This window comes from Corvus brachyrhynchos, unplaced genomic scaffold (assembly GCF_000691975.1).
Source record: "Corvus brachyrhynchos isolate BGI_N302 unplaced genomic scaffold, ASM69197v1 scaffold5, whole genome shotgun sequence".
Lineage (NCBI taxonomy): Eukaryota > Metazoa > Chordata > Aves > Passeriformes > Corvidae > Corvus > Corvus brachyrhynchos.
In genome coordinates this window covers 7,442,267-7,460,910 of record NW_008238321.1, presented here as the reverse complement: position 1 = coordinate 7,460,910, position 18,644 = coordinate 7,442,267, and the positions used below count along the sequence as shown (strand labels likewise).

General features: G+C 47.3%; 1 protein-coding gene across 2 annotated transcripts in view; it reads right to left on the bottom strand.

Annotated features, from left to right (window-relative positions):
• The window catches only part of RNF216 (ring finger protein 216), a 75,885-nt gene that overhangs the window by 6,029 nt on the left and 51,212 nt on the right, over window positions 1-18,644 (bottom strand). For both annotated transcript variants that reach the window (XM_017734088.1, XM_008633456.2), the window contains 2 exons: window positions 6,768-6,865; window positions 4,214-4,436 (listed from right to left, as the gene is read on the bottom strand). In XM_017734088.1, coding sequence (XP_017589577.1) covers window positions 4,214-4,436; window positions 6,768-6,865 — 321 coding nt within the window. The remainder of the gene's footprint in view (window positions 1-4,213; window positions 4,437-6,767; window positions 6,866-18,644) is intronic.

Sequence of the window (18,644 nt, the reverse complement as noted above, 5' to 3'; positions counted from 1 at the left end):
GGAATGCGGCGAGCACGGAGCCAATCACAGCAGAACGGATGGCTCGGCCGGCCTGTGGATGGATTAGCCAAGGAGCAGGGCTGGGTTGCTAAGAGAGGCACCTTTTCATGCCAAGGAGGCCTGTTACAACAATGCTGCTGCAGAGGAGCCTCACCCAGCATCCACACAGGGCCCTGCCACAAGCAGAAAGAGCTGCTGGAGAAACAAACTGCCCTTGGGAATGAGAAAACACAGCAGCAAAGGAGATAAAAGCTCAGCAAATCACACAGAGACAACCTCCCCCCAAATAAAACCTCCTCTGCCCAGAACAAAAGTGCCATCCAGGGAACTTTAGAAAGCTCTGTTTTTATCTCCTGCGCTTCTCGTTATCTTTAATTATTAAGTGTCACCGGGAAGCGGCTGCCACCTCCTGAAAAGAGGGAAAACAAGAATCCTGGTGACTATTTCTGGGCTCTGCAACCCCTCCCCTACTTTAGAAAGTGCTTCACCACCGTTGCCTCCCCCTTTCTGCCTCTTTACTGCTTTCTTTTTTCCACGTATGTGTGGCCGCAGCCGTTCCTAATAAACTTGAAATGATTTTTCACGACAGAGGCTTCCAAAGGACTAAGGGGTTTTGTTTCAAATCATTCCCAGATCAGCTGTGGAGAGCCTGAGCAAGAACAGGCATCGGCTGTCTCCAGCGTGCTCCTCCATGCAGCAGGAAGCAGGGATAAAAGCAGGCTGTGTTGTAACTGGAACAGGGCATCTGCAGTGCTGCAGGAAAAGGGGGGCCGGGATGGGGACGAAGCACACGCTGGCGTTCAAGAAATGTAGAGTTATTTTAGCAACAGGCATTCCATATTGATGGCTTTCTGTGAATTCCCCGGATTAGCCATATGCTTATGATTGAGGCATTTTATAGCAGTCAAAAAAACCCCAAACCCACCACAAACCCCACATCCTAAATTTAGGGGGAGCTTCCCCCCCCCCTCCAAATCCTAAAGGCAGCACTGTGCACTTCATGCATTTCCTTGATGCATTTGAAGTTTTACACAGTCTTCTCTCAACATCATCTTTTTATAACACTGGAAGGAGGGATAATTGCAAACACCTCATGATGATTAGTCTGCTGCTTTGAACTTTAACGATGGGCCTTTGGGAGGGTTTTAAGAGTTTACTGAAAACATCTTAAAACTTTAAAGCCAAAAAAAGCCCCTGTGCAATATTACTGATGGCCCAAAGATGAGTATTAAATTCAAAATAATACATTTGAGACCAGAACCTGGTTTACCAAAACAGCCGGAGTGCATTAACCATGTTGCATCCCGGGATTTCTAAGAACTGGATGAAATGCACACAAGCAGCCTTAGCTTTGCTACAGATATTTAGAAATCAGGGCAAACACAGCCCCTGCATCCCAGAGCCAATTCATAGAATCATAAAGTGTCCTGAGTTGGGAGGGATCCACAAGGATCATCAGTCCAACTCCTGGCCCTGCACAGACACCCCAACAATCCCACCCTGTGCCTCAGAGCATTGTCCAAATGCTCCTGGAGCTCTGGCAGCCTTGGGGCCGTGACCATTCCCAGGGGAGCCTGGTCAGTGCCTGACCACCCTCTGGGGGAAGAACCTTTTCCTGATATCCAACCTAAACCGCCCTGACACAGCTCCAGCCATTCCCTCGGGTCCTGTCCCTGCTCACAGGGAGCAGAGACCGGAGCTGCCCCTGCGCTGCCCCTTGTGAGGAGCTGCAGCCCCGATGAGTCTCCCCTCAGTCTCCTCCAGCAGAACAAACCAAGTAGCCTCAACCACTCCTCATACAGCTTCCCCTCAAGGCCCTCCACCATCTCTTCTCTGAATGCTTTCTTTAAGCATTAAAGGATCCTTAAAGGAGCTTTATTTCCACTGCTCCTTCCTGAGCTTTGTCACTGGCAATGTTGCATCAGCCCCTCCTGCAGAGCAGAGCCAGAGCCCATGTGGACTCTGGGACACGAGGATTTTTGGCCAAGCAGCTTCCTGGGAAGGGCTCCTGGCACCTCCTACAGGGGTGCAGAGCACCCGTTAGTTCCAGAAGAAATGCAGGGATTAAACAATTCCTGCCTAGCCCCCCTGGAAGCTGCTCACCACAGCCCAACTGCAGCTTGTCTCAGAGCCAGCAAATATTGCACCGATACTTTTAAATCGGACTCCAGCCTGATTACAGCTTAGGGACAAGATTTTAACTAACCTTTAATTATGGGAAATTTTGAAGCCTCTGCTTTACTCTCTCAAGATCATTTGAGACAGAGACTAACAGATGCTGCCATTCCTAGAGGACTGCCTTTAATTTGTTTTTAACCCAAGCTAATGAATAGGTTTACTTATACTTTCACAAGAATTGTTTCAGACTCAGAAAACATTAAACATTTGGAAAAGAACAAAGGTTCCCTATTTTAAAGAAACCTGAATTTTGCTGTAAATAATAGGGATTTAGATTCAAACCAGATCCTTCAAAGGTCATGCCTTGGATGGACATTATCCCTGGCAAAGGACAGAACACTACTGATGCAATGGTCTTTTGCTCTTTCAAATCTCCGTGTCAAGACTCAAATTCCTGTTCTGTCTTTACATCCACCAGGGTAACTCCTGTTTCCATGTCCCATATGAGAGCAAGATCACCGCAGAGGGGTTGGGTTGGTGTGCCTAAGCTCCTTATGAGGGAGGACTGTGCACACAGGTACCCACCATTTCAGCTTCAAGCCAACAGTTGAGTTTTGTGTTACTCTTGCACTGCAGCAAGGACAGTCACCCAGCTTCACCTCCCCAGCCCACCAGCACTCTACCATCCAAAAAATAATCAAATAATAAAAGAGCAGGCAGTGCCAGCTCTGTGCTGACAGTGGGAAATTTTTCTTTGCCACAACATTGGTTAATTAGAGAGGTGGAAAGGGCCTGGTGACAGTGGCCTCTTTGTGCTGCTTATTTATTTATTTATTTGAAAGTACAGTACGAGCTTTTTTTGAGAGGCCTCATGTTTTCTCTGGCTCTGAACAAATGCCATCCCCCAGCACAATCAGCAGCCTGACGGGAACAACGGATGCCAGCGCTGCTGAGCCCTGAATTGCATCCTGCTGGAAAATGGGGAGGAGTGGGACAGGAATCCAGGAAACTCAGAACCAGGTGTCAGAAACGCTACAGGGGTGCCTGCATGGAGGTGTCTGTGTGTAGTTTAACAGCTCACATTGACAGGATAATGGAGGGAATAAAAGCAGGCAAGCAGAAGACTTGGAAGCTTATGCTGGTTGTGACATTGCTGGGAGATCCCCAAGAGTCTGGAGGTAGAAGGGAGAGATTTAGAGTAGCTTTTCCCTGGCTCTGTGCAGATGCAGGATTGTGCATATTCCCTGAAGAAAGGGGGGCTGGGAGCAGCCTGGAAAGCTGCAGAGACCCAAGACAAAGAACCACTAGGAAAAAGGAAGCTCAGGCAAGCCCTGGGAAGGCAGATCCACATTCATGTTGCTCTACAGCTTTGCTAAAATCAGGAAATTCAACTCCTGCTCCTTCCAACACTCCTGGATTTACAGTATTGAAGACCTCTATTTACAGAGATTTACTTGCTGCAGCAAGTTTTCCCAAGCCTGTCACAGATAGGAGCTGTATTAAATTACTACAGCTTCTCTCACAGCTCACTCCACGCTTCAGCTCTCCCTCTGCAGCTGTTGACAACAGCCCTGAGAATGGACCCAACTACAACTCTGGGCTTGCAGGCAGTTTTCTGATGGATGCATTTCTGTGACAGGATGCACAGCCAGCAGTCAGATCATCTGGGCACCAAAACCACAATTCCCCTTGCCTCCAGATGCCATGCCAACACCATCTCAGCTGCAAAAGTAGGAATGAGTCCCAATAGTCCCAATGCTGGCTACTGTGCTTGGTGCCAGCACTTGCTCCCCACCAGCTCCTTCCACAAGCCTCGCTCTCCAGAACAGCACTCAGAGCACTTCCAGCCAAAGCCCTCATCTGAGAGGAGCTGTTTTTCCCTAAAGCAACACCAGCTCCTTCCAAGCTGCGGTCAGATGTGACTCTGTGCTGTTGCAGGATCCCAGTGTGGTTTTTTAGCTGCCTTGGGAAAGGAAAAAAGTTGTGCTGGCTAAAACCATTTTCCCCCGGTGGAACGTGTGTATTTCAATGCACCGGTGTGGACGGTGATTGAAACTGGGGTGAGAATCATTCACAAAAATCCTTTGTTACTTACTGTGGGGTCTGTCCAGAGGGAGCACTTGGCACAGTCCTGGCAGGGTGCCCCAGGAGAGCGTGGGTGCTGGCAGAAGTGGTCGTAGCCGTTGATGGCAGCCCGGCAGAGGTAGCACATCTGGGCGCCACAGCGGCACGACATGCGGTTACAGCCCTCCGACTTAATCAGGCCCGTCCCACACTTGTGGCATTTCCTAATCCGGGCAGCTGTCATCTTCTCCTCTCTGCAAGAAGAGGGAGAATTAGCAAAGGGGTCTTTGCACTCACCAGCATGTGGTAAAATTACTGTTACACTACCCCAGCGAGGCTTTAACCCCCTTCTCTTTCCTCTGACTCCATCCCCAAGTCCACCACTGTTCCAAGGAGATCTGGGCTCAGCTCCACTTGGAGCCAGCCCATGACAACTCAAGAACAAAATAAGTGAAAAAAGTCAATCACTGGCTGCATGCTGCAGCCCTGATCCTGGTTTCCATGAGAGCCAAAGCACCAGGCTCTGGCTTGGGAGGAATTTGAGATGCAAGTTCAAGGGCCAAAGGGCACATGGAAGCTTGAGTTGGCTGAAGGAAAATAAAGCCAAGGAAATAAAGTTCAGGAAAAGCAAACACTCGGCTGCCACCTCTAGCTTTTATGTTTGCCTGTTGCTCTGGCTACAAAGTTGCCATGACCATATATTTCTTTTCCAAGCCTGGCTGCTATGCTCCACATTTACTTGGTGTTTGTTAAATTTAAATCAGTAACTGAGAAACAATCACATTTCCCCACAGAGGCTTTTTCTTTTCTCTAAGATTCCCTACATATGTTTTCCAGAGGTTATTGCTTTAGGTTTAAGAGATGGGTTTTCATCTAACAGAGCACAAGTGGGAATCCAGGACAAAGCTCAATCCCTGCTCCCAAGGGACACCCTGGCAGTGACACACACTCCAGCGCAGGCTCAGCTCACAGCAAGACTATTTTGGCACAGAAATGAAGAAAAGCTCGGTCATTTAATTAAAAGACTTAAGAATATAAATTATCATCCTGAGGGCCAATTTTCTGACCACTGGAGATCACATTACACTTTAATTCACAACCTAGAAGTGAAATTTGATGACAGAAGAGCAGAGCCAGTGTGTTTTCATGGAGGGAAGCACAGTCCTCCTGGCACTGGGGAAGGATCATCCCTAGCCAGGCATCTCCACCCAGCTGCTTCAGTGCATCTGCAAAGTTCACATATGTTTGGGAGATGGCAGGGAGGTATTTTTGAGGACCACAGCAGCGAACCAGGCTACAGCACTGGCCCACAAACTGCTCCATCAGCACAGCCAGAGGAGCAGGGAGCAGTGAGGTGGGAACTTCCTGGCCTTGCAGACACCCAAGGTTCCCACACAGTTCTACACAGCACAACCTGCACCCAGGCATGTGGAGATGTGCTAAGAATAGACACAAAAACCCAACTTGAGAGTGACTTTCCTCGGAGCTGCAGCTGCTCTTCCCTCTGCCACTCAACAGGATGCTGTCAATGCAAATTTTTTTTTTGGAAACTTTGAGCAAGGCAGGAAGTTTGGCCTGAACTCCAGCTGTGCTTCCCTTTCCTTACGCAGGGCTTCAAAAGGAAGTTTTTATTGTATCAGGCAGTTATCTATCCACAGACACAATCTGCTGAACGTTTTGAAACTGGTATTTTTTTCCTTATTAGGGACACGACAACTCGTTCCTCCTCCCTCTCATCCCTCTTTCCTACAGGGAAAGGATCAGCGAAGAAAAGTCAAATCTGTAAAGATTTTGTTCTGAATTAGGGACTGTGGGATGAGCAAACAAGAGTCATTCAAATCCCAGTGGTGGAGCTTTCCAACCTCTACTCAAGCCAGACAGACTCTAAATCAGAGAGGAAAGGATTGGGCAGCATGTGCAAGTCCCACTTGGCTGCACCAGACATTTAGCTCCATGGATGAAAATTCCCTTGTTTCCTAAATGCAGAGGATTTTGTCATTTACTGTAGATAAGAGAGTAATCAAACTGCAAAAGATTTTAGGGTAACAGCCAGGATTTACATCTGCATATTTCAAAATGTGACTCCACTTTGTAACAATTCCTACAAACTGGTTAGAAACAGGCACAAGCTTCTGGAAGAAAACACATCCTCTCCCAAAAAGCACCAGCTGAGCAAACAGTGCAGGTCGCCACTCCAGATTTTCAAAGGGTAGTAACGACCTACTGTGACTCAATCCACTCTTCTGCCTCCATACACCACCTCCCTCCTCCCCCCAGCAATGCTAATGGGGGTTTCTCACCTCGGAGAAGGACCAGGTGCCAGCCTGCAGACACTGGGCCAGCCAGAGGAGCAGGCTGGGCTGGTGACAACTTTCCCACGTTCTCAAATTACCGGCTGGATTTGCTGCCAAGTATCTTTCACAGACAGAAATCCCATCCTGGGAGCTGTCTGACCCCTCAGCTCTGGCATCCCCAGGACCTTCCTGGGGAAGGTAGTGACAGCCAGCAGAAACTGAGGGACAATGTGCTGTGATTCCCAGTTCATCCACCTCCCTGTTTTCCCCTGGCTGTGGAGCCTCACTTACATGGATGTCCTGTATTTGATGTCATCCTTCTCAGCCAGCTGCTCACAGGTGAGGTTCATGTGCTCCTTCCACAGCCCCTGGCACTTACGACAGGTTTCCTGACAAGGATAACAAACATTAAAGGAAGAAAAAAAAAAAAAAAAAAAGATCCAATACACCACTAACAGCTTCAAGAACTGTAAAAATTTCCCCATCAAGCTGCGGGTTCTCAGGCAAGGGTGGGGCTGGCAGTATGGTACAGTATCTACAGGTCTGTCCTCCACTGGAGGCCAAAGGCCACAGATAATGGAGCCAAGGGTCTTTCCAAAGCAAAAGAAAATGGATACAAAATGAATCTATAAATCCTAATTCACCTAAAACTCATGGGACAGCCACCAGGTTAACTGGTCACAATCCAGAGGAGACTGCAGTGGTGAAAATGTGGTGCCAAAGGACATCAAGTTCATCTTGGTTTCCTGACCAAAATCCTTCACCTTCATATAAAGGGCTATTGATGGAAACCTTGCAGTTACATCAAAACCTCAGCTTCACCAAGCGTACAAGCAAATATATATATAGTTTTGTAAAATCTCCCAAAATAAACAATTAAACAGCTGAAAAACAGAATGTGGACAAACATCCATAAAACTGAGGTGGAATGGTGGAGTATGAACAAATATTTACATACTGAATCAGAATATCTGGACTAAACTTAGAGCAAGCGGCTGAACTCTCTTGTTCTTGCAAACTTTTTAGCAACAAGGCTCTAATCCAGGACTGGTACAGCTGCATGGGGCAGGATTGGGAAGGGAGCTTGGACCAACACTGGGGACAGAGTTGCTTTTTTCGGTTGGCTGGCCAAAGAAAACAATTTTGTTTTGGGTCAAACAAGGGATTTTCCTTTAATTTGAGGAAGATTAAAAAACATCCAGATCAAACTTGAAAAAAGTACATGTTTTATGATCCAACTGTTTCATCTTCAGGATGGCTGGGGCTCAGGCTCTTAGATCCAACTTTCCCCCTGGCAGGAAAACCCATCTGGCTATGCAGCATCCTCTTCTCCTGAACAGCAGAAAAGGCCCCAAAAGATCTTTGCCCAGCCCTGGTCTCACTATCAGCAAAAGATGTCATCTGCAGAGACAGATCTTATTTGATTGCATTACCTTCATTTCATTTTAATGAAGAAATTGGATGTTTATGTGAGATACGATAGAAGAAAATGCTTCAAGATACACGTAGGCAGCAACACTCTTTTGATCGTGAATCAGACAAACAGGATGAAGGCCAAAGCTTCCAAGGAAGCCACCCTAGGAGGGGGATGCAAAATGGGGACTTGTTTGTATCTGTGCTCGCTGGGAGATGCCCAACTGCTCGTGCTTTCATCTGGAGAATGAAAGGCTCCTGGGCCTGGCTGGTGAGCCGGATGCGTTTGCAGACAGCGGGGAAAGGGCTGGAGCAAGCATGGAGCCAAGCGTGTGACTGCATCCCAAAAGCTCAGCAAAGGATTTTGTGATCACTCACCTTGCAAATGCACCCCTTGGCAGGCAGGCACTGGTTTTAAGGGGCAGTAAATGCCTCGCGTTCTATTGATTCTCATGAATCATTCATCACACCCTGTCTTTTCCCGCTAAAGCTGTTAAAACAGGCACCATTTTGTGTGTGCTTTTGGCAGGCCACATCTGGCTGTTGGCGGCACAGGAGGATCAGACTTGGAGCTGTTCACATACCTCCATGAGGACCCACCTTCCCCTCTATTCCCAACACACGGCCACATGCCATTCCGAGATCAAAAGTGCCTTAGGTTGTTGTTTTTTTTTTTTTTTTTTAAATGTACACCAAGGGTTAAAAAGAGCCTTTGGAGCCCTGTTACACAGAACCACTTCCACATGCCAGCAACAGAGATTTAACAGCTTTTTGCCAGGAGGGTTGGCACACTTTCCAGCCAGGAGCCTGCTATTCCCAATTACTTAACTCCAGGAGCCTCCTCTGCTGCTGAAATGATGCCCTTCTGAAGCAGATGGTGCCACTTAGACCCTCGTCCCAGGTCATTCCCTTTTGCTCCTGCCTCCAGCCTGGTGGCTATTGGAAACAATGCTCCCCCCCCAGAGCCCAGGCTGCCGTTATTTGCCAAACAGTTGTCTCCTGCCCTCAGGAAAAGGGATTTCTGTGCAAGCAAGGAGGAAGGGAAGAGGCACGGCCATGTAGATTCCCGGGATGGCATGACAGGAGGTATCCGGTTCTCATGTGACAGCAGCACAGCGGGTGCCACTGCAGCTGTGCGCATTTCTGGCATCCCTTCCAAGTCGTGCTGTCCTCAAGGAGCTGCAAACCCACAGGCAGCTGTGCCTGTGCCAATGCACCCCATGAAGGGGACAGCCCCGTGGCTTCCCGACTCCCGAGTGTCACCTGGCACTGCCTTTAATTGAGCCACATCCTCTCCATGGGAGGCTTGGGAATATGCACCACACACCTGTCGTTAGCAGAACCTGTTGTAATTTTTCCCCTTATTCTACCCAAAACAATGGCACATTGTTGGATCCCTTCACACAGAACTGGGGAGGAAGCCCATGGTTCAGACAATGGCAACTGCTCCAGTACCACAACTGAGGTCACAGCCCTTGCCCAAGAAAAGTGACCTTTTTTAATTTCTACTGAGTCAAACTCGGCCCACTTGGCTGATAAGGGTTTTGCACATCTCACACAATGACAATTCTGAACTCTACAATTTCCACAAAGGGTTCTTTTACTTCAGAGCCAACCTTCGTTTGATAATGGAAGGTACCCTCCTGTGACCATATTAATTAACCTAAACAGGCTGTGCAATAGCTGATTTTTGCAACCAGCCAAGATTATTTCCATGGGAAGAACAGCACTTGGCACCAAGACTGGCTACAGCAATATAAGGCACCACCTAAATCCACACAAAGAGGGAACAAGTCCTTTCCAGCACTAAAATCATGTACTCCAAGTGTAGTGGCCAAAAAGCAACTTGGTCCACCAAAACAAAGATCCTTCCCAACTTCCTCAGCACTTGGTTCCTTAGCAAGCCCTGCTGTACTCAGGTAGGGGCACCTGTGTTTTAGCTTTAACAGTACTTCAGCTGAATGCATCATTTCTGGATGGTGTGAATTCCAGGTGTGAATTCCATGTGTTCTCCTCCCTTCTCCCAGCCCACTCCTCCTCACAGGCAGGTACAGCTAAGGCAGCTTACGCTTTAGGTGCTGAAGAAGCCTTGGCATCAGGAAACTGCTCCAAACCAGGCATGGAGACAGGAGATTAAGTATCTGCTGCCTGTTACATCTGCCCCAGCTTGGCAGGCAGCCTGGGACAGTCCATTACTGCCGCGCCGGGCCGAGGGAGGATGTGATGGAGAGGGTGTTTAATCGCACCCTGTAATCTCCTCACTGTACATCTGTTAGAGGCAGTGGCTCCGCTTCCTCTTGCTGCCCGCCAGGAAGCAGCCGGGATTAACACAAACATGTTTGGGTTCAGGAGGATCCTTCGTTCCCAGGGTCAGCAGTGGATGTGCAGCTTTCTGTGCTCAGGGCCAGCCTGGCCAAGGGTGGATGCTTTGCTTTTAGTGTGGGCAGCACAACCCTTCAACACCCTTGTTAATTGTCCCAGCACCTAATGAAGATGGCAGGGAGTGTGTTATGTGAATTTACCACCTTCCTCAGCACTTCTGCTGGTACTTCCAATAGATGCTACAGTTTTAAACACAGCCTAGAGTTTTTTTTCCTCACTCTATCATCAACTAAAAATAACTCCCTAAAGTCCATCCCACTCATCAGGGGGCAAAAATCCCAAGTAATCCAACTTTTCCTTGCCAGTCTCCACATTCTCTTGGCCACAGTCAGTGTTGTATGCACTGCTGGCAGTGTAACAGAAATCACTTTTCCCGATTGCAACCTAAACAAATGCCACATGGACAAAAACATCAGATGATCCGCACAGATCCCAGTCCAACTGCCCACGGCATTCCCACGTGCCCCCTTGTGCCGTAGGAGTTTACACGAAGCCATTTACTGACTGAGCAAAACGCAGAGAGGGTGAGGGAAACTCGACTTAAACAACAACAGGCGATGGCCCTGGCTGTTGTCACTGCCCTCCGCTCCCAGTGGTGCCTCTGAGCCGGGCCCAGCGCTTCCCCCAGCTCTCCATATGCTGGGTAATTAAATCCTTGTGCCGCTGTGATTCCCTGCATCCCCCAGGAAGGGCGAGGCGCACACTCCAGCCAGCGGTCTCTCTGCTGATGGCACACGTGGGGATGTTGGCTGAGAGGGAGGTAAAGCAGCCTGGGACAGAGCCCCAGTGATTGATTCGCTGCTTCCTCCTGCTCTCTGACACCGCAACAGGCTGACCCCAGACAGGCTGAGTTTTACCCAAAAGCACATGTAAATGCAAGTGCCTCAGAACAGCACCCCAGGGCCAGTCCCTATGTACTGTGCTGCTTTAATTAAAGAGCTGCAATTCCCAACCAGATGAGTTAATGGGAAAACAAAGAACCACAGAATCTTCCTCTCCACAAAGTCTCACTGTCCATAAAGCTGCACTGACCTTAACTAAAAATGGATGCAGAAGTAGATGAATGAATACAACCTTTAAGCATGGATAAGCTGTCATGAACACACTCCTTCATGGCTGTTTCTGGGATTTCCTAGATGTTAAGCTGGGATAAAGAGGCTATAATCCAGCCCAAGACAATCCATTTGGGTGAGACCCTCCTTTAGAGATGTACAAACACCCAGCACGGGAAGGGGGCCCCCAACTCCACGGATCCCTGACTGCCCAGTGCAGGGAAACCTCCTTCCAGCGTGAATTGCTGTGGCAATATTCCAATCCTGGAGCCACACACAATGGGCATGATGGGCAGCAGGTACCAACCCCAAACACAAAATCCAGGCAGGGTGGAGAAAGGAATGCTGTGACTTGGATGGCTGATGGAGCAAGGGGCTGGGAGAACATCCGTGGGTTTGGAGCTCCCCCGGGAGCACAGCTGTTCCCCAGGCAGCGCTGCCGCTCAGCGGCGGCTGCTCACACGGCAGGGACAGAGAGCAGGAAGGGAAACCTGGGAAAAACTGAGGTTTCCTCTCCTGAGCACAGCCATGAGTCGTTTTGTGAGGGGAGAGGTCACAGGGAGAAATAAAGCAAAGGCACAAGCTTGGACTAGGCTGTAAGAATGTGCTGGGGTGTAAAAAGAGAGACTTAAAAGTGACCGGGAGTTAAAAGCTGGATAAAAGAAAACATGCATTTATATCCAACACCCAACAAGAACCATAGAACAGAATCATAGAATCATTAAGGTTGGAAAAGATTTCCATCAAGTCTAGTCTTTCAGAAGGGTGGTTAAAGCTTTGATATGGCCATATATTAAACTCCACAACAAAAAATGATGACCCAAACCAACATCTTCTGGTTTGCCTGTTCTTTTTAAATTGAGCATTATTTTAGTCCCTCCCCATCTCTAAGACACAGGACATACTCAATGCCCTTTTCCTCTCAGGCTGGTTCCCATGAAGGTTTGGGTCATCTGTGTCAAAATCCCAGAACCAGAAATATGTAGTAACTCCCCCCTCTTGCCTAAGTCAGTAGGACTATCTTGTATCTGTAAATTGGAAGTTTCTGAAACACACAGACCAAACCAAAATAAGCTTTTCTCTCCCCAAAGCTTGACTTTAAAAGGGAAGAACAGCTGCTGGTGTGGGTGAAGTGGTTAGAGACCTATGGAGCAAAAATATCTGCAGCTTCACACAAGAAGTGCTGCTCAGCATCACTATGACCCTGTGGCTGGCCACAGGTGGAAATAGCACTAGCACAAGAAATAGCTCCTTGATCTCACACTCAGGGTAACTAGAGTATGAGAAACAGTTCTTTCATGGAGAAAGGACATATTTAATTAGAACTTGAACAAAACTATGGGGTTTTTTTTATTCTCTGGAATGTTTATAAAGTAGGATGTTTGTTTCAAAGCTACTTTCTCTCAAGCTCCAGGGCTGTGAGAAATACATCAAAAGGTGCAGGCAGCAGGTTGGCTGCAGAAAAGAGCACTGGAGTATTTGCATCACACATTCATCGCACCAGGATGCCTTCCCCTGAGCTGAGCAACAAGTGTTTCTCACAAGCATAAGCTCTCCTCACCAAAATTAGGGTTTCTTTTCAAAAGCTCTGAGCAGGTTGGTATCACACACAGCAGCTCTCCAGCTCAGCACACTGAGAAGTTTGGACACAGCCAGGGTGGACTGTGACATGCCCAGAGGTGGTAACCCACCAACCTGAGTCCACCTGCAGTGCAGGTAGAGGAAAACACTGCCTGGCCACTTTATAAAGCAGGTTAAATACAGCCTGGGACCTCACACTAAAGATGTTGGCTAAATCACTGTACCTGAGGTCGTATCACTCCTTCCCAGGGAAAAAGTTAAGAGAAACTCAGCACATGCTACTGGAAACGCATCTGTAGCTGTCAAGCACAGCTTTGAGATCTGTTGGACTGATTGCAGGTAACAGCTACTGCCTTCCCAGCCAAGGTAAATAATTAACTACCAGCAGAGGAGTTCAAAGCCTCAGCAGCTGTCCCTCCTGCTCTCCCCCAGTGCACATTCCCATAGAGCAGATCCAGGAGGTTATCCATGTAATCCTCTACACAATCTCACAGAAAAAGGGATGCTGCTTCCAGTGGCTGCGACACTAAGTGATAAAATCTGACTGTGGAACTGGCGGAAACAATAGAGACCTTGGGAGAGAAACGGATTTAGATTTCAAGACAAGCAGCTTGATTTTTAAAGGATAACTCCAGAAGGTCACGCCAGGGGTTGCATCCAAGGATGCCAAGAAGGTTAAGGCTAACAAAAGCAAGGTATCTTATTTGCAGAGGTACCTGCTAACGATGCATTGTGAGACTGAGAGGAGAAACAATTACTGAAGTTAATTTTGAAACTTCCCTCTTACACCACCACACGATAAACAAATTCCCCCATCACCCCACCCCAGACACAAACCCCTACCCTTTGAGTGGCAGAAACTGGAGAGAGCCTCTTCCAGACCTGTCCTATTTCTTTAGCGGTTTTCTCTCCCCCTACAGTTTCCCAGTTCTTATTGTAACACAAAAAGATCAGCAAGAAGAACTCTGTTAGAGATGTCCTCTCCTCCACCAAAAGTTGCATGGAGACCCAGGTTTACATAAAATACCTACAACCTTTTTTAAGGAATCTCTGAAATGTAACAATTTTGATGGTGATTTAACAGCATTAACACACTTTGTTTTCAATTTAGAGCCTTTTAAACTGCAATCTCTACCTACAAGAGAAGTTCACAGTCCAGATCATTACAACACCAGCAAGGGATGGGGGAAAGTGAACTGATGCTGGTAAATAGCTTTGGCCTGGGTACAAATCCACCCTCAGAAACTGGGCAAGCACAGCTTGTGTTGCCTGGGAAATTAAACCCAAATGAGGGGAAATCCCCAAAGTAAGGCGTTCCTAGCTTTTAACAGGCCACAGTAAACCAAAAATAAATTAAAAAATGTTGGGGAACAGGCAAGGATCAAGAAAATAGAAAGCAAAGGGATACCTGGCCTCCTTGAAAACTCAGAAATTCAGATGATTTACTGCTTTAATGCCTGTGTGGTTTAGAGTTACTTCTTATCTGCTGCTCCCCACATGAGCACTGTGCAGACAGGACACATTTGCACCCCTGAACTGAACCGCAAGGCAGCCAGCCCTGTAACTGTAATATTTATAGCAACAATGTTCACCACAGAGGTATGAAAATGGCCCTGTGAACTGCTAACCTCCATCTTGCACCTTCACCAATGTGACACTGAGTCACCTGCAGCTCATTCACTGTGCTAAAACAACGCAGTGGAGAAACCAGAACCCACGGCCCCACAGCAGCCTGCTGGAACTTCTAAAAAAGCCAAAACCGCCAAGAAGTGTCACATGGTGAAAGAGTTCACACCTGAGCTCCACTACAGAAATGCACTGGATTTCTTCCTGTGGCATAAAAGCAATTATTCTGAAAAGGTACCTGAATCACAAGAGCAATAATAAGAATAACATATATCAAGCAAGTGAGGATACACCAAAACAAAGCAGAAAACTGATCAGGGAAATAGATGTGCCAACAACTTACTGATTCCTCTTCCACACCCCTGGGTGATGTTCCCATTCCCTCCCATACTTAAAGCACCCACCAGCTGGGCCTGGGTTTCTGTTGGTGCAGAAGTGGTGAAAAAACCCTCAAACCCACAATTTGTGGGTGGTTTTTAAAGTTCTGCTAAGGTTGTTTTGCCCTGCATGATGCAAAGTGAAGGCTGCAGGGAGCAAAGAGACACTGGGAAGGACCCACCAGCCCCACAAGGAGCAGGGCAGAAGGGATACAGTGACCCAAAGCCATTGAGCCAAGTGGCTGCTGACCCCCAGACCAGCCTAATCTTGACCAAAGCCAATCAAGCTGCCTTAACTCCCGTGGGGGGACGGGCAGGTTAATGGAGCCATGTCCTGCCAAACGATGGTAATTCAGGACACGTTTTGTCTTCTAAGTAGAGAAATTGTTTAACCTGTAATTTATTTTTCAGCTAAGTCATATAATCCCTTTCAATTCACTTTTTTATTAGTCGCGGAAAAAATGTGGGGCTTGGAAATGCTTTGGAGTAAGAGAAAAACCACCTCAGATCTGCAGACACTGAAGCTAAGCTGAGTTAGCAACTCCAAAGGGAGCCTCTGCACCTGCAGCAGCTCTGAACAACAGCTGGTAATGCAGCAAGACAAGCTGAGTTCCACACAGCCACATGAGACTGGGCAGGAGGCCTGGAACCCCTGCCAGGTTTGTGGGGTCCCAGAGCTGCATGGGACATGGCCCTTCCCAACAGGAGTGAGATGGGAAGAGAACCCTGCAACCTTGGCATTGTGAAATCCCAAGCGAAAAGTTCCCTTTCTGCTAAGCTCGAAAACACCCATCGGAAAGACCGGTTCCCCTCTTCCCCTGCACAAGCACACAAGTTTAATTAAGCACGCTGTTCAACAATTTGCATGGCATGACTTGTCTACAAAACAGAGATGTTGCAAGCCTGTTATCTGTAAAAGCAGAAAACCCCTCAAAATCCCCAAAAAGCACAAGTCACCTCATCTCCAGGGATCCCTTTGAGACCCAGCTGATCCCCAAGCAGCAACAGTAATTTCTGCCATGACCCAACTACAATGGCAAAACAAACTGGAATATTTCATGTTGTATTGCTGATGTCAATTCAGTTTTGAGAGGAGAATCCTGGCTGGTTCAGAGGGAAAGGCATCCTAACACCCCAGGCCACAGAGGAACAATGCTTCTGGTGCAGGACAGGGGTCCACTGGTCACTTTTACCTCACACAAACCATCTCCCTCCTCCTATTCCCATAGAGAAGGAAAAAATACAAGAACTGCAGGTACAGAGAGCTTTGGTACGGCTGGAGGTAGGTAAGGGTCAAAACTGGTGTTCTGGGGTTACATTATCCAAAGGGTGGATTATTCAGCTATGCTGTACATGCAGTTCCTCTGAAAGGATTAAGTCCAACACCCTCACAGGGATACAAGCCACAGACAAGAAAGCAGAGACACCCAAAGATTAAATCAACCATTTTAGCAGCACAAATGAAGTATTTAGACACAGACTGGTTTCGGCCATTTCCCCAGCCCCAGAGCAACTTCCAGATCCTGTTCTCATTTTCCCAGGATGTCTATTGTAAAGACAAGGAAAGGAAGGAAAAAAGAAAAAAAGCGTGATCACAAACACACCATCATTAAAAGAGTTGAAGAATATCCGGATGCTACTGAAAACCACTTCCAAACTGGTTCCCCAGTACATGGGGAAGCATTTAGCTCCAGCTGACCAGTTAGTGACCCCAGGGAAGAGGCTTTCCATGGCAGCAAACCCCACTGTCAGCCACTAAGGAATGGAAACACCTTTTTCCAAGAGAGAAGTCTCAACTGTACCCCTGCAACCGGACACTGTGATCTAGTGAGGGGTGGCTGGAATGAAACGGTTCCTGGGAGCATCACAAGAGACTCTCCTAACTAGCTACTATCTTTTTTCGTCCTCATTTCAGAGCTCAAGTGCCACAAAAGAAGCAAAAATAAAGTGTCAGCCAATAGGTTCTGCATGGAAGAAACACGAGCTGCACCACTTAAAAAAGGCGCAGTTTAACTGAGTGCCAAACGAGCCATTTGCATTAACCTCGTGAAACAGGATATGAAGCACTTTTAGCAAGAAACAGGAGATTGACTTTACTAGAAAAATACTTTTAAGGTTCAAATTCATCAAACCATTTGTAGCCAGGGATGATTTGTAAAAGACATTATTGGCTGACAAAGCTGGCTTTTGGCTTTCCAAGCCATCAGCAATTACCACCCAGAGGAACATTGAGGGACACCAGTGCCAAGCATCAGGCACAGACATTAACTGGGGTAGAAAATGGCTCTTTAGGGTTCAGGAAGAAAACTACTCTGAGACATCCATAAGAAGCCAAGACATTACACTTGGTGTAAAGGAGACTGTAGAGAAGAAGTGTGTATTGTTCTCCTGTGCTTATCTAGACTCAGAGAATCAGAGTTATCTAAACTCAATCAGACACCGAAAACCATCTTGGGTTTGGACCAGATAAACCTCTCCCCATGAAATTACGGAGAGTCACAATTCCTAATTGCTGTCTTAAGCAACAAGACTCAAAAATCTATGGCACCCTTCAAACAAACAAACCCATCACCTCAGGGTCGATGTTGTAACTTAGTTTATTTTAGCCTAGAATTTACTATGTCGCAAATGCCATCCCCACCCGCTGGGATCTGGTAAGACCAGCCCCTTCCTCCTGCTCGACTTCTCTCTTCCACTTCTGACCCAGGATTTTATTGCAAAGGGAAACCAGAATTATTGGCCATAAAAGGAAAAGACCCATCTGTCACATTTCTGCGGAGGGGAGTCAACTAAGAGGAACTTCAGTGACTTCCTTAAAACTCCGGAAACACCAGAGGCCACTGCCGTCCCCCCTTATAAGGATTAAAGGGCTTTTCTCCCGCTTCCGTCAGGGATGCACGTGGGCACCGACACCAGACAGTGGAGGAGCACAGATGTCTCATTTTGAAGGAAGACAAAAGGGAAGGGAAAGAAAAAAAGCAGCAGAGAACAGGCAGTTTGGGGAGTTCAGCCCCAGGCTCCCATGCTCTGGGAGGGCACTGCAGATGCACCCTTTCCCTTGCTGACCCAATATGCTCCTTTGCACGCAATGCTACTGATGGATCTGCTCGAAAACAGTGCTTAACAAGCTGAAAATTTCATTTACATCAAGAATGCATTTGGCCTTTTAGTTGTGGCATGTTTATGTTTGCTTAACAAACCTCTGTTTCTTCCATTAGATACTATTCTGAATTCCTGACCTAAACTACAGGCAGGCTTAATCCAAAAGTAAGAGGAGTCAAAAGTTATTTCAGTCAGGAACATTAAATCAGCTTTTTTTTTTTTTTTTTAAATGAAAAAGCATTCTTTTACATTTACACCACTAACCACAGCCACACTTAAATTCACTCAACACAAAGATGAAGGCAAGATGCCCCTGCACTGACAATCGCTCACCAGCAGCACACTGGACCTTGTATTTCAGATATATCAACGAGAAAAGCTGACAGGACAACTTCATTTTTGTTTCACTTTCAAAATCACATAAAACAATGCAGCAGTATTGGGTGGAAACCACAAAACTGCTTATGAACCCAGAAGTAAAAGTTAACCTGAGCTTGTTTGTTAGGTCTGAACAGCACAATGGTGTTTGGGGAGAAAAGTCAGTGTGGTGCTCATAGGGCATCTTAAAATCCCAAAACATCACTTATTGTAGGGTTTGGGGCTTTTTTTGGGGGGGGGAGGGGGTGGGGGGAGCG